A 17,227-nucleotide genomic window follows, 5' to 3' on the forward strand; every position below is an offset into this window, starting at 1 on the left:
AAGAAATGGCCCAGCACTGGGACTCCCAGCATGCTCCCTGGCCTGGTGTAAACTACACTGGGGATTTTTACAACAGCTTGAGGTTGTCAGCTAATTGCTCTCCTTCTAATAGGTTCTCTCTTGAAAGGAGATCTGAACAGTGTGTGCCCATAGCAGACACAGGTGTCATTAATAAAAGTATTGGATTCAAGTAATGAGAGAAAAGAGTTAAAAACGGTTGCCTGTGGGGAACAAGAAACAGAGTTAAGCAAGAGACTGTTTCCCTAATTAGCCTTTCAGAACTATCTGCCTCTGACATTTTATGTATCTAAGTAAAAAGGACTTGGAGCAGAGATTGCTATATGGGTTCCAAAAACTCCTTTCTTCTCTATCTAGGCACACTACTTAACCCTCTTGCTTTGACGTTAAGTACAGCAGTAGGATTGAATTCTAGTCAGTGGAAGGAGAGAAAAAGTGTATGTGTCACTCACAAGTAGGGCTCATAAAATCTGCCACAGACAATCTTCTGTTCCATTTTACTGGCTGGAAGAAAAGGATTCCAAGGCCTTCCACTCCATAAGATGGACAGAGTATGGGATCTGAACCGTTGCAAGCAAGGCCACCTGGCAAGCAACTACATTGGGTTATTCTGTGTCTAAAATTTTACGTTTTGTTATTTTAAGCTGATGGCATTTATAGATTTATCTATTACAGCAGCTAGCATTAACCTAAGAAAGGTGGTCTATGATAAAGATATGTATATGTACACCACAAATAAAGATATGTAGATCTTTACATAATATCAGAGATACATTTTACCTTTGAATTCTTTTTTCTAAAGCTTCAGACTCACATCTTAAATATCTATTAATTTATTAAGATTTTGCAAACACCATAAATTTAGCAAACTCATAATGTTAAACTTACTTATTTCTCCATTCTACTAATGGTGCAATCATTTCCACAAACAGCACCTACATTTGATGGTTTTTTCTGATTCCTACCTTTTGAACAATTCTTATATCAAATTAGTAAATTCTGTTAATTCTTCTTTCTTTATGCGTCTTTGGATGCATTCCATTCTTCACCTTGTATTACCACAGTCCTGGGGTAAGTGCAGAGCTTCACACCTATAGCACCAAAAGTGATTTCTAACATCACATGGTCTACTTAACCTGCAGCCTCTCCCCATATCAGCTTTGCAAATTTCCACCGTCACTGTTCCCATAGCATTTTGGGAATTACATTGTGGAAAAAACAGAATAGGAAGATTCCAGTTTGAAGTACCCGATTATTTACTGGGGTGACCTTGGGAAGGTGGCTTAGACATTTTGAACCTTGATTCCCTCATCTATTAAAAATGAGTAATATCTATTCACAGGATCGTTGCAAAGATTCAATGAGGTCACTTGTAAATGGTGACAGCAAAGTATCTGTCTCATAATAGTGCTTAAGACATATTGATTGAATGAATAAATATACCTCTTCCCCTTTACTTTGCTAATCTTCTGCTTATAAGTTATCCTCTGCTCCATTCAACATGGTCAAATGCTATTTCTCCTTCAAGGCAAGCTCTGACTTGTTTTGTGACCTCTCCCTATCCACTTCTTCCTTATGGAAGTCTTGATCCCTTATCTTGTCTTGCCTTATATTGTGCGTTCATTGTTTTGGTTTTTCATGTGTAATCATTGTCTTTAAGTAGATTGCAAATGACTAGGGACCCACTTTACACAAAATATCAGGTGTTTCTTAGAGAGTTATTTGCAGCCCATGGCTGTTTGTTGTAATTTTTGTCTTATTTGACCTGTGCAGAATTGCTTCCTTCCTTTTTCCTAAGTGATAGCCTGACTTTCTTTCGGACATAAACCACTCTGACACCTCTAATCCCTGTACATCCTCAGTTCCACGTGACCCCACCCGCTCTCTCAAAGGGCAAGCACAGGACTGGGCACTTGCCAATCGGAGGAACTCATTCTCCTGCCCAACATGATTCAGATCAGGCTGTGAGCCAAGCAAAGCCCCAGAATTTCTGCTGGAAGAACTGAAGGGCCATCATTATCTCACAGGAACTGCAATGTAGTTATATTAACCAGAGCAATACCTTTAAAGATACAGTTTGTGATTTAAGCCAGTTGCAAGAAAAATAGGGTCAAGTGAAGAAGATAAATAAAAGACTTACTCCTGGATCCATCTGTGCCAGATCTCTCAGCTGGGAAGTTTATCTGTAGACTTTTCAGTTGTGTAGGTTAAAAATTTTCCTTTTTTCCCTAAGCTAATTTACTTCATTTTTGTCACTTGTAATAACAGAGAACTGTCTAATACAGTTGTGTTCTTTAACCATGAAGATAACATTCACTAATATCTTCTAGCTTACTCATGATGAGATTTAGACAAAAAAATGTGGATTACATAACAGGAACGCTTCCTCACTAACGGAAAAAAAAGAAACAAATGCATTCTTCTTGACTTAAATTTCATTATTTTGCTGTTTAAACAAGCATATACTTTCATAATATTTAAGAAAGCTTCAAAGACCACTTCTGTACTCCAATCTGTAAAAAATATTTTCATTATGTTTATTATAAAAATATAGATGTTTCCACTACAAATCATTTTACATTAGTAAGTGGCCATCTACATTGTACAACATAGACTAAATGAGTAATGTTTTGAAAATACAAGCTTAAAGTAAATACATGTTACCAATCTTATCACATTTATATATGGCTTAATTGATACTTAGTACAGCATAAACTGGGCGAGTTACCAGAAATAAATAATAAATGTAAATCAAATTTAAGATACAAAACAGATCATACGGTACATGACATCGTGAAGGAGTTGTGGTTCCGTGTTTATTGAAAGTCAATGCAGTTCCTGTACAAAGAGATGGCCACACGCATCCTAGCACCTCTACTCCACAGTTTGGAATCACACACTGTTGTGTTTACATATGTACAGGGTAAGAACTGTGTAAAGTAAATTTATAAGAGGTCACATAGAAAAATAGGGGAAATATGAGAGCAACAAACTGTCTATACCATCTCTACTTTCAAATGTAAACCAGAGCCAAAGTAAGTGAAATAGATTCAACGATCCTCAATTTCTGTGGGTTCATGACATGCACAGATTTTGCTGAGTATGCTCAGAATAGTATCTAAGAAAGTAAATGCTAGTCTGGGAAAAATGAAATTGGAGCCCGATTCAGATCTCAATCTAACATTCCACCACACAAAACATTTGATTAAATAAATGTTTTCTAGCTGTTTCTAGCAGGCTTAAGTGAAATTTGTAATTAATTTCATAACCTCATATATCTTTTTAAAAAGCTCAAGCTCTTATATATCCAATACATAATTCTAGTAAGATGATTTGACTATAAGGAATATCCCAGAAATTTAAGAAATAATCTCATATATGGAGGAACACAACCTAAGCCTTATTACACTCAATTTACAAGAGATTAGCACTTGTGAATTTTGATCTGTGATTGTAAGCTGTATAGTGTTCCATTAAGCATAAGAGCATACATGTTGCAGCATTTTTTATCCATTCCGTTCTTGTGACATATGCATTTCTTATTCCCATAACATGATCATATCAGCATTAGAAAGAATATAGACAGAGCTAAAATGTTGCTTCACAATATATTAGTGTCGAGATCTCCACTGGGTACATCTTTTCAAATATTACTGAATATGATGACATTTGACCTTTATAGAATAGTAAGTCTAAGTTCCTGCAATGACAGATCTCTCCATTGCCTACAGATTTTGAGTCATTTGCTAGACAACCAGCTATTTTGAAAATTATAAGCCATACAAATGCAAAGAAGTTCAATGCTTCTAAGTTATACACCAAAATTACAACAGGTGCATTTCAGTGGAAGACTCTTAAAGATAATAATACCCGGTATTGGTGATCACAATGTTTAATTAATTTAACTAAACCCCAGTGGTGCAGGTAAGTAGCTCAGTTATCATCATTCCCTACAAACAGCTTAAGAAGTTTAAGCAAAGAGATCAAGTGACATTTCAAAGCCAGTCAGCAGTGAGTTTTTGACTCATGCACTGGCCTATAGGCTCTGTTGCCAACTAATGCAACAATCTAAATAAGATTCCAATTCTTTCCAGTGTAGCTATTCTCTATTCAGGAGCTCTAAATAGCTTCTTTACTAACGAAGGGAGGTGGTGATCTCCTAAGCACCGGAGCAGGGCAGGCATGTCATTGAGAAGCCATTACACACCAGCCAGTGCATCACACTAAATTAACAGTACACACTTTCTAATAAATGGAGAGATAAAAATTGATGGGATAATCCATACTGTGAGAGATTGGGCTAGTCTATAAACAGGGAATGGGTTTGGCTTCTTTCCTTTCATATAGATAGATAGATACATAGATACATATAAATGGATGGTTCAAAAAATCTGGAAAGAAATTCGTCATTCTCCTTGTCTAGTTCACCATGTTTCCTACTGCTGACAATTTGAGAGAGCATTTGGCACTTGGCTGTAACAAACCCAAATTAAATCATCAAGGTATAAATAGAAAACAATAAAAGCAATTCAAAAGAAAATAAATACATACTTTTCTTCAAAATTAAGACAATTTTTACATGATAATACTGAAGGAAGCTAACAATTAAAAATGTGGAGTGCTTAAAACAACTACAAACTTCATCTCTATATGCTTTTAACAGATAAAAGAGAATAATACAATGGAAAGGTAGTAAATATGGCCAGATAGTTTGAGGTATAAATTCCTCGATTTTGCTTGTGTCTAAGGAAACAAAATACCTGTTACAGATTTCTTCTGTGTATAAAAATATCACAAGTCTTTTCTCTAGTGGCTCACAGTAAACAGAGCCACCACGTTCATTTTGTCACTTCACTTGTTTTGCTCCGTGATCATCAGTTTATAGTCAATGGCTCTATGCTAGTTCTTCATCATTTCACACTGAAGAATTTTAATTCAATTCATCGACTAATATAAAAAAGCAATTACAAAACAAAATACACCCGCCCACCCATCCACTAAATGATCGGGGAAAATAAAGGGTTTTCCAATTCCACTTTAAGGCATTTGTACTCATATCTGAATGTCTTATTGGGCTTGGAACTGCCACCAGTATCTCCAGCATTGTCATCAATCTTCAGAGTAATGCTACATCTTCCACAGCGACCACTTCTAACCGGAAATAGCATTTTACACTGGAACTGGACCATTTTTTGATTGAGTTTCTAGAGCTTTAATACTACTGATGATCTTCTTTTGTGGCCCAACCACAGTGACACCAACTTTTTTCATGTCACTGTAAAAACAGAAGAAAATGTCTGGTGAGAATCGTGGTTTCTTGAATAGTATGTAAGCAGAGAATTTCAATTAGCAAAGCTTGCACAACAATATACCCCAGTGCTTTGGACCTACTTTTATGATTTTTGCATCATCCATGTATTATATATATCCTGGCCATTCCACTGCTATTCTTGTGGAAAAATTTAGTTGGTGTAGTGGGTTGAATAGCGCCCCCTCAAAATTTCTGTCCATCCGGAATCTCACCACGTGACCTTATTTGGAAATAGGGTCTTTGAAGATGTAATTAAGACAAGGATCAAGATGAGATCACACTAGAGTAGAGAGGGCTCCAAACCCAATGAGACTATGCTGATTAGAGACAGAAAAGGGCACACAGTGACACAGAGAAGAAGGCCATGTCAAGATGGAGGCAGGGACTGGAGTGATGCTGCTACAGCCAAGCAATGCCAGGATCCACCAGAAGCTGGAAGAGGTGAAGAAGGATTCACCCCTAGAGACACTGGAGCAAGAATGGCCCTGCAAACACCTTTATTTCCAACTTCTGGTCTCCAGAACTGTGAGAAAATTAATTTCTGTTGTTTAAGCAAACAAGTTTGTGATAATTTGTTATGGCAGCCCTAGGAAATATTACAGGTGGTCAGACATTCTTTGTGGGGCATTATCCCTATCCCTTGAATCTGGGCCAGCTCAGGGACTGCTTTGACTGACAGAGTATGTAGAAGTGACACTTATCAGTTTTCTGCACTCAGGTCCTAAGAGACTGCTGGATTCCACTTATTACCTATTGAGATACCTTCTCTGGGCCCCAGAGCTGCCATATAAGAAGTCTGATGACCCTTGGGCATTGGAGAGGCCATGTATAAGCACTTAGTCTACAGTCCCAGCTCCATGCCCATCTGTACCAGGTCAGACATAGAGGAAACCATCTCGAGCCCTCTGGGTTGGACCAGAGTCATAGTAGATGAATACTTCAATCAACACCAATGCTAGAGCAGAAGAATCAACCCCCAGCAAGCCCTGCCCAAATTCATAACCCACAACATTGTGATATACAACAAAACTGTTGTTGTGTTAGCCTTTAGATTAGAGGCAGCTTGTTGCACAGCCATGGGTAACTGGAACTATTTCTTTAAAGCATAAAGATCTTTCAAGGTAGAAAAAAATGACAAGGAAATATCTTTATTTATCAAAATTATTAAATTTAAAATAGTTTAAACTCAGAAACCAGGCACTAAAATAAAAACTATAAGAACACACAAAATTTCATTTAAGGGGAATAAGACTTAGCTAAACAAGTGCGAATGATTAATTAAATATTCTTTATTCGTGATCAGTTCAGATAGTCACGTCTTTCAGGTCCTGGCTCGCGGGGCCATCCCTGACCCCCTATTTGACATGGTGAAACCTCTCTGCACTTGCACCCGCATGTCCTATTTTCATTTCTTCCTCCATTTTCTTCCAAGGCATTTATCACCATCCAGCATATCGTCTTTCTTTCTGATTTATTTTCTTTATTCTCTACCTTGTCCCACAAGAAGGTAAATTCCACATGAACAAGGATTCTTCTCAGTTTTGTACATCGCTTAGCAATCATACCCTGAACAACGGCTGCCATTTAATAGGGACTTAATATGTACTTACTAAAGAATAAATCAACAGTCCAAAGCATATTTATCTGGGGAGGTTGACAGAGGAGTAAAGTATCATTTGGCAGGGAGCACCAGGCAAACTGAGAATAGCAAGAACAAAGAGCACACGTGCAAACATGCACCCACACATACACACACAGAAGGGACTCCTTTACATTGAGCACAAAGGGAAGGACAAAGACACGGGAGTTCAATTACGGAATTTTGATTCTTTATATACCATGGATCTATCTTTAAAATGAAGAACAAACATTTACCCACTTGTCCCCAAACTATAAAAAACGTCAGGTTATGAATCTAGAGCTAGAAAAAAGGGCAGATAAAATATATGTGTACAAATCAATAGATCCTCACTCTTTTGTATTTCTTCTCTCATATTTCTTCCAATTCTATATCACATTTTTTATGAGTCATACATTTTTCTCTGTCTCTTCCTTTACTCCTTCTTTACAATCTTAAAAAACAATGCAATAATTACGGAAAGCAGAAAAAAAAATTGTTCCAAGGTGGTATACTAATTTCCTGAGCTCTTTGAGAAATTTAAGCACAGTGATAGTAATACATGCTGGGAGACTTGGCCCCCATCTCCCCTCTGAAACTGAAGCACACACACGCCAGCAGCTGGGAAAAATAAGATGCTGAGAGTTCACAGACCAATTTGGGACAACTCTGAAGAGCTAGCCCAGCTCTAGGACTCTTGTCCCACTAAGAAGGGCTGAGTCCCGTCCCTCAGCCAATGCCCGCCCCCAGCACTCCTTTACAGATGTATGTCTCGAGTGCACAGCCCAAAAAGTCTTCTGCAGAAAACTGTTTCAGATTCTGCATCTGGGAACCCTGTATAAGCAAAGAGATACATACTTTTGTTTGTATTTAATGCAAAAGATTATGCTGGATAAGGGAATTAAAGTAATCATCCCTGTAGGTTATGTCTTAGCTTGAGTTATTATATGCCGTCTACCCTCTAGCCCCTTGAGAATGCCTTCTACCTGCCACCCTGCCATGCCCAAAATAGTTTCAAACCGCCAGCTGCTATAGTCCCAAAGCACTTGCCACATGCTCACATCAGTTTACTAGTCCTTGAGAAGGGCAGTGGAAAAGCTCAAGACCAAAGAGCAGCTCAGGGTTGAGACCAGAGGTTCACGGGCTGTCTCAGACTGTAAAGGTGTAAAGCTGACACTGAAAATGGCCTCTAAGGGAGCGGGACAATGACACGTAACAACTAATCTGCCTGACGTTCATCCCACGCACTTAGTTCTCTCTGCAGTTTCTAAGTCTCTCTTGTTCTTTCTCATTCTTTCTTCCTTTCTCACATTAACCTTCTTAAATTCATCTTAGGCCATTAAATAACATTTAAAAAAATATGTTGTATTTACTGAATAAAACTGCAAATTTCCTGGACTTCTGTTGAAAATTAGGTGACTTGATTGGCTTTCACATAAAGAAAATCCCTAAACTAACTGAAATATATTAATATTTATTTGGGCATGAAACTCCATTGACCTTTTCCTGTGACTTGATAATATGGAAAAAAAAATTAGACATGGTTTTTGGTATATCTGTCCTAATCTAAGAGAATCTCTAGAGTTATTAGGTCAAGGGAATCATTTCTGAATTGAATCTCGATGGCACAAAGAAAATAGATTTGAAAGGAATCAAATTCAAGCAATAAATCCAATACAGAAAAATGAAGGATAAAACATGGAGTTAAATATTTTGTAGCATTTAAGTTGAAAATGTTGCCTCATTAGATTTCCCCAAATTATTAGTATATCCAATATTTTTTATAAATTCTCATTTTTGTAATATAAACTAGGGACATGAGGTACACCACACTGCAGAGACCCAAGAAATAAACAATTCCTCTCAAGGAGTTTAAGGTCAATAGATGTTAATCCCAGATTGTCCAAGAATTGAGGAGAAAGAACAGAAGAAACAGTATTACAGGAACTGAAACACAGAGAGATCTGGAACCACCTGGCTCGGTGTGAAGGACCAAGGTGTGAAACAGCCAACGATCTCAGGAAAAGCCAGCTTTCACCTTGCATCTACATTATAGGCTGTTCAAATAATAATAATAATAATAACTAAGTGAAATGTTCTAACCAGCCACAAAAGAGCTTCCCGTCCAACACAGTGTTGTTGAGACAGACGCGTCACTACTTGGAAGTATAACAAATGTTGTCACTTCACCTTTTTACACGTTTTCTTAGCACATTCACAGCTTATAATATCTGACTATATTTAAATTGTGACTAGCAGTTAATCTTATTAACAACATTCTGCCTCATCCACTTCTATATAGTGTTTCATTATCTAAGAGCTCTGAGTGTTGATATTTTATTGAGAACAAATATTTGTCTAGCTTTGCCTTTGAAAATCTGGCAATGGTGCAGAAACGTTCCACTCTGTGTTTGTTCTTTGCTATGCTTCTGTGCTCTAAGGCACGTGTCTTGTATATTGTAACCCTCATTGTTTATATTACTAAAATAAGAATTTATAAAATTATTTAAATACACTAATATATCCTGGGACTGTGTCTGATCTAAATAATGACCACAGAAACTCAAAGCATATTGTCAATTAGGACAGAAGTCTATTCAATAAACACTGTTTTCTGATTTAAACAGGAATGCTGACACACGGTAAGTAGACTAGAGTGAATTTATTTTCTAAGAACAGATGCTCGTCTTCATTAGTAATATACCCTTCCTGTAGATCCGTCTGTGATGTTTTATGTTTCTGATCGGAATGCTATTCCATAAATGGTAAACTTCTTTACCTATTCATTAGGCATTTGCATCTTTATTAATTACACTGCACACTCCTTTTTGACATCTAATCTGTTGCTCTCCACAGTGAGTGTTTAAATGATTGACAGGGTGACAATGAAAATCTTTAACTATTCAATAACATTTAAATATTCACATATTAGATGGAGAGGATAAGACTTAAAGGAACGGGAGGTCTCTAAAGAGTTTGCTTAATGTGACAAAGATGAAAGATAGACTCTGGCACAAAGATAGGGACAGTTTTCAAACAGACCATGCAAGCTACGAAACTGTGAACAGCTTTCAGTGTGTCAGCCCAGCACAACTGCCTTTCTCTGGAGCAGTCCTACATCCAACCCTCGGGGAAGGGCCCCGGCCAGTTCATGTTATCTCACCCCACCTCTCTCGAACAGAAATGATTAAGCCTTGGCAAACATATCTCTTTGGAGGAGCCAATCTATAAGCAGGACTGAGCCCATCAGAGTTTCTGTCCTTGGGACTTAGAAGAAAGAGAGTTGGACACTGGTCCGTTGAGTGGTACACCAAGGTTGTATGACCTAAGGCTGAGACAAGCATTTTCAGCTATGTGCATGGGAATGCAGAAAAGGTCACTGTGTAAGAAAACAAAAGATGGTGCAGTCACATTAAAAAGTGAAGTAAATTGGTTCTCATTCACAGAGAGATGAAGAGTATGGCTTCTAGTTCTTCACTTCCAGTTCCCAATTACAAAAATGCAGGAATATACTAATTATTATGCTATATCTGCTTATGTTTAAATCAGGGGCTTGATTTTGTGGGATTGGGTATGGGTAGGTCTGTTGGTCTATCTGAAGAAGGTCATATTTCAATGTAGACATTGATCCTGGGGACCTAATCTAATGAAAGAGGAAGACACACCAATACGCATCAATCTAGAAGGTGTTGTTGACGAACAGACCCAAGATCCAGCTCAGTGGTTACAGCAGACAGTAAGTAGCTCAGTAATTTAACTGATGTTTATGACACTTTAATTCAAAACAGGTATGTTCACTGGGAAGTTCAGAATCATTCAGTCTCAAAAACTTTTTTCTTACTCTGTGGAAATCTTGGCTATGGTGTCACAAGAACTGTACTCCACTCCTGTGAAGATTTCCTTGCACTGTGCTGTCCGGACACCATTAAGCCAGTCACCTGGTGTGCGGAAGGTAGGGACGTCGACATTGCTTTGGTCCAGAAGAAGGTTTGATGGCCTGCAAGAAGGAAAACACCAAAAGGGGAGAGATCAGGAGTCAGCAGAGATGCTGCATGTCAAAATCTGACAGCAACTTCAACAGGAACTTCCAGACTTTGTGTCGCATTCCTGTTTACCTGTGGAATTCATCTGTCATGAAGGCTTCATCTGCTCAAGTTGGCAGCTTGTGAGAACACAGTATAATCATCTTGTCTCAGCACTCCCCCTCTCCACTTACGACTGCTTTTTAAATCATTGAAACTTTGCCAATGAAATGCATAAATATATCCATACATACTTTTATAATTTAATTTGTTTAACCATTAGCAAAGATGGTGGTAATTTAGGATGCAATTATAGCAGACACAACACACTGCGTATTTTGCTGTCTAATTTGGTGACGGATATGGTTTCCAACATTAACTCCTGCACACTGAATGCTCATTTGTAGCTGTACAGGCTGCTGTCTAAAGGACAGTTTGAATAACCTAGACTACACTTACAGCAGGACATACAGTCAGTAGAGATTTAAATAATGCCACAAATGTCATTAAAAATATAAATTACAAAAGGAAAAGCAGAAATTAAATGAAAAACAATAAATGAAATTCTCGTAAATGTGGCAACACCGAATGGAGTTCATGATAATTACAGAGATAGGTGATGGATAGATGAGGAGAGGGAGAGAGGGAGAGAGATGATGGACACTGTGACTGATTTATATTGTACAATACAATCAGCATTCAGAGGAACCTGTACGCATGACTGTAGCTCTATGACCAACCGCAAGGTCTGGTGAGTCACAGGAACAGAAGGGACATAAAAGCAAAGGGGAAAAGGGGGAAGAAAAAAAGAAAAGAAAGAGGAAGACCAGGTTTTCATTGCTGAAAAGCCCAAAGAAGCAGCCTGGTGGTGAGCCGCTCTTGGGGTGTTTGCATCAGCTCGCACTGACCTCTGTAACTGTAGGTCTGGGTCACTCATAAGATTGAGGCCAGGCACCAGGAGGACAATTGATTGCTCTCTCTCTTTATTCTTTCCTTTTAAGGAAGGGATCTTGAGCAAAAAGTAGTTATGAAGCCCTTTGTTTTGAGATGAATGATAATAATAATAACAACAGCAATAAGGATGATATTGAACATGTATGAGCACTTACAATGTGTCAGAGACGACGCCAAGCACATTACACAGACTAAAGTGAGGACTTGAATCCTTACAGCTTTGTTAGGCACTGATGCTCTGCCCCCGTAATAGAGGGGGAAGCTCTAACTAAAGGAGACGAAGTTATAAATCCGAGTTCCTTCAGGCAAAAGAGAGATGCAGCTGGGATTCAGACACAAGTTATCTTATACCAAAGCCGACACTCTTGGTCACTATGCCATACCATCTAAGTGAACTTTGTTCATATTGCATTTCCCCCATTTTCTCCTAAGCTATTTATGATTCTAGGATGTGGCCTCTTTGATTTTTCTATTGGGTAATGTATAGTGGTTTGGTGCACAGATGCTAGAACCATAAGGCCTGATTGAATCCTGGGTATGGCACATCCTACCTGTTTGACCTCAAGTGACTCTCTCAGCTCGGCTGTTTCCTCATCTATAAAGTGGGGATGATGGTATAATACTGATTTCACAACAACGAAGACTACATGAGTACATGCAGACAGCACTTAGAGCAGTGCTGGCACGGAGCAAGCTGTCAGTCATCCACTTGTTATTCTGACAGAAGATGACACACCTAGTGAAATGGTTGAAGTTTTTAAAACTTCAAGAAGAAAATAACATAGTAAATTCCAGTTTATACAAATTGCTGGGAATGTGATGATCTTGTTAACTCCTTTTTTTTTTCTTTTTAAAAAGGCGCTTTTTCTAATGCTTTTTGGTGAGGAAGATTGTCCCTGAACTAACATCTGTTGCTAATCTTCCTCTTTTTTTCTTTCTCCCCAAAGCCCCAGTACATAGTTTTATGTCCTAGTTGTAAATCCTTCTAGTTGTTCTATGTGAGATGTCACCAAAGCATGGCTTGAGGAGCGATGTGTAGGTCTGTACCCAGGATCACAACTGGTAAACTCTGGGCCACCAAAGCGGAGCACACGAAGTTAACCACTACACCACCGGGCCAGCGCCAATAATGCCTACAAGCTCACAATGATTCCACAACCAATGCTTATAAATGGATATGCTATTCTGCCTTCTGTTGTTTCTGTTTTCATTATTGCATATATTATAATAATATATATTTATATAAAATAATATCATAATAATAAAATATATTATTAACTTTCAAACCATATGTGTCATAACCTGACTTTTATTTTACAATTGAGAAAGTGCATTTGGATTTTGGCCCCTCAGAGTCATCATTCAGAATCTTTCAGGTTTTGTGCTACTGCAGATGGATTTAATCACCATTGAGCTCTTGAAACTTCTTTAAATTATTATTTTTTAAATCCCAAATAATAGGGTTTTTTAAACTAGAACTTAAAATTTTCTTATATATTGAAAATTAATAATTGCCTAAATGAAATCCATCATTTGAGGTACTTAAATTCAACATTTAGAATTAGTCATCAGAAGACACCAAAATAAATGAAGGATATATTGACATGCATTTATCCTTACATTAGAAATAAATTTAGCTCTCTGAGGAGCCAAATCCAATGATGTTTTTAGAAATAGCATAAAATAGTAGCCAAATGAAGCATCCAGATAAAAATATACTGATAGCGTTTTACCAACTAATGATTACCATCCAAGATACACGGTGAAAGCTCACATTCTCATGGCAAAGTCTCTCTGTGAAGTAAATCCATAAGAGTGCCGACTCTAGCCACACTTAGAAAGGGGTTTTAATTGGGAGGTTTCCACTACTACTGATGATATTTCTCCAACTCACTCCCTAACATACAAGACATATGCTTAAGTGCGAAGTTAAGATTCTTAAATCTGGAAAATTGTGTATCACACCCTAGACCTGCATGCTGTTGTTGGGGACACATGAAGGAATGTAAGCTGACACTTCATCTGGACTTTGATGGGGATAGATTACATTTATTTGATAAAAATAAAAGTTTAATGCTGAGTTTAAGAAAAACAAATGTCAACATGACATTTTGGTTCTTCCTGTGTAGGAAATAGACCAATAGCTAGCTCCCCCGTGGTGGTCCTTGTGGAGTGGAGGAGAGCTGGAACGCAGGACCCCCCAACCTTATTTACATCAGACTAAACTCCACTACTTCAGTCCTCTGTACCTCAAGTGTTTGAAAAATTAAAATTATGAAGCTTATAAGTTATATTTATGTGTTATGGTTTAGTGTTTTGTAACTAACCTTCAGAGATTATCTCTAAAAAAAAAGGAAGAAAGAAACAAAAATTAGGCATTATTTTGCAAAGCATTAATTTTCTTTCCTTTAAGAATATCTAGAAAATTACAAAATATCAATATAAAATTTTATAAATTATTCTCTTCTGAAACATAAATACAAGTAATTTTATATGATGCTTTAAATTACTAATTTGGAAAAGAAAAAGAACAGTTTATTTTCATAATTGCAGATTTCTTGCTTTTGTTCTGTTCCTAAGAACTTGAGGAATGAAACATACAGATATACAACCCAAGATTCAAAACTTACTTGATATTCTTGCATTGTTTTAGCAAGGCTATCATGAGTGAAATAGCCTTTGTCACTATAGGGTATTATATGTACATAACATTGGACCCATGAGATAAGTCATGGAACCAGTAAACAAAATTGATAATCAGGTGTGAGGAAATTTTTTAAGAAGAATGAAGTGAGACCTAGAAATAAGACCATAAGATATTAAAATACCTGCAGGCCTGCACACGCACCCCCCCCCCCCCCCCCCCACACACACACACAGGGCTTCGGTTTCTACAGTAGCTGTAAGTTAGAATCTAATGCCAATTCTTGGTCCCATGAAGAGCAATACTTTTTTATTTATTGGTTGTGGGCGTGAAGAATCAAACGCCAGGACATTTATTCAGAATATTTATGAAGTGTGCCTAAGAGCAAAATGAAGAATTTTTTCTTCTCAATTCAAAATTGTTTTATTTTTAAACTCAACACTATAGCCAGACTCAACAAGACTTTAGAGAAAATTAGTGTAAACAAATTGAAATAGAACAGGACGTGTGGATTAGAGATTAGAGTGAACCCAACAGAGTTTTTCTGTTTATTACTCTGATCAAAGCACAACGAAGACAAAGAATGACCCAATTTTAATGCCAGTGACCTTAGAATAACCAGCCCTGCAAAGTATCATTTTTCCACTTCCAGGATTTCTCTGGGGATTTCAAATAAAAATTGGTTCCTTTCCTCCTCTGAGAGGACATCTGGAGAGTTTATCAATGGATAGGAATTTGTCTCTCACTGCGAGGAGCCTGTGATGTCTCTTCATGCGCACCGAGGGAATGTGGGCTTTCAGAGCAGCTGCAGGCTTTGGCGTCTTTTAGACCCAGCCCCAGACGTTGGGTCTGAAGGGGAAATTTATAGGCTGGGTGATGCGCACCGTGAGCTCACACTTTCACTAGACAAATTAGATAGGTTCCAATCCGTGCAGCTGTAAACGATGTCCTGCAGAGTTCCACCTGATCTTTTACAGCTTTTCATAAATCAGTACCTACTGGCCGCAGACCGCAGTCATTAAAAAGAGATCATGGAAATTACATGTTTGCTCAGGGGAAGTAAAAAATAACTTTCCTCCTTTCTCTCTCCTGCCTTGTATTTAGGTTTGTGCATTATTCTTTTATGGATTTTCATACTGTTGCATTAAAGAAGTACACATATATATTCTTCCCATCGACTCTTATTTTATCTGTAAATGTTTTCATACCAATTAGCACCAAATATTGGGGAACAAATGCTAATAACAACTGCCAGTCCCAAGAATATCTTCTCATAATGATCTCATTCAATATTGCATTCGAAGTTTAAATCACTAGGTTTGCACATTGTTATCCTTTTACAACATAAAAAGCCCCCTTTTAGTTTACAAAGGGCTTTATTTTTCATGTGTCAAAAATAATGATTAATACACATTTCTTGAATGAATAAATAGATGCCTACTGAGTCTAGAAGTAAATATCAATAATACTGGAGATGTGTACTATAACACTATAATTGTCTATTTTTTTTCTGTTGCGAAAGTTTCAGGGAACATATTAATTCTTAAGAGGAGTTTCCTATAGGCAAAATATTAATTACATATACTTTTATTGTGTGTGAGAGTAATATAATTTTCATCACCTTTTATAATTTACTGTTAATTTTATTATTTTGAATGATTTCTTCTCACTGTATTTCAGGGAGAATATCTTGTCTTTGCCAATTTTTTAATGGGTATTTATAATGATCTTGATCTTTTTATATCTAACATTAAAAATTCCAGATAGGATTAAATGAATTTAATTTTTCATCAGTAATTAAAAATAATTTTAGTATATATAGTTTCCAACAGGAGATTAGTACATAAATGGCACATTAAGGAGAAGTCAAGTCATCATGTTTATTTTAATTGTCTCTAGGCCTTAAGCACAAAAATCTTCACAGTTATAGCTATTACATCTGCTTTAATTCTTCCCAGGGGTAAAATGACCTACTTTGTTTTTCAAGATTAAAAAAAAAATCACCTATTTGGCATATTTGCCTCCTTCTGAAAGGTTCTGGATCATGTTTATTCAGTGAGGAAAGTCACACCCTGTCAGTTTCAGAATTGGAGGTCAAAGTAATTCTGAGAAACAGATTGTTCTTTAATCATTAGATTTCTCTTAAAAGATATAATATTTATCAAAACAGCAGTTTTTCTCAAAAAGAATTACATCATGTTTTTAGAGATCACAAGTATTTTATTACTACTAGTTTAGTGGCATTAACAAAGAAAAACTATAAGTATTGCTTATTTTTGCTTCCTTTTGTCCTGCAAAATAATAAAGACAAATCTTTTCAAATTTAGCCATCAATGCAATCGTCCAATGTATTCAAAATCATTTCAATTAAATTAACTAAGTATGATTGGGTCTTCAGAACTACATTTTAAATATGTTAGTTATAGTGATTGTCTTTATGCCATGAATTTGGTTCCCTTCACTTTAGAACTTCATTCTAAATATATTGCATGTATTGTTTGATTTGTTGTGCCAAAAATTTGGATTCCATCAATTTACAATAATATTGAAGGATCCAGTGACCTTGAGAGTAAAAATTCTAGGCATTTCAAGGACAAGTCATTTCTCTACTTCATTTTATATACATAAATATCCAAAAATAAAAAGTATATCTTTCTATC

General features: G+C 36.9%; 1 protein-coding gene across 2 annotated transcripts in view; it reads right to left on the reverse strand.

Annotated features, from left to right (window-relative positions):
- Nucleotides 1-2,532: 2,532 nt before the first annotated feature.
- EPHA3 (EPH receptor A3) overlaps nt 2,533-17,227 on the reverse strand; it is a 366,991-nt gene continuing 352,296 nt past the window's right edge. For both annotated transcript variants that reach the window (XM_070597347.1, XM_070597348.1), the window contains exons 16-17: nt 10,789-10,944; nt 2,533-5,293 (exon numbers count right to left, since the gene is read on the reverse strand). In XM_070597347.1, the coding sequence (XP_070453448.1) occupies nt 5,188-5,293; nt 10,789-10,944 (262 nt within the window). In that variant the 3' untranslated portion in view covers nt 2,533-5,187. The remainder of the gene's footprint in view (nt 5,294-10,788; nt 10,945-17,227) is intronic.

Source organism: Equus przewalskii, chromosome 27 (genome assembly GCF_037783145.1).
Source record: "Equus przewalskii isolate Varuska chromosome 27, EquPr2, whole genome shotgun sequence".
NCBI lineage: Eukaryota > Metazoa > Chordata > Mammalia > Perissodactyla > Equidae > Equus > Equus przewalskii.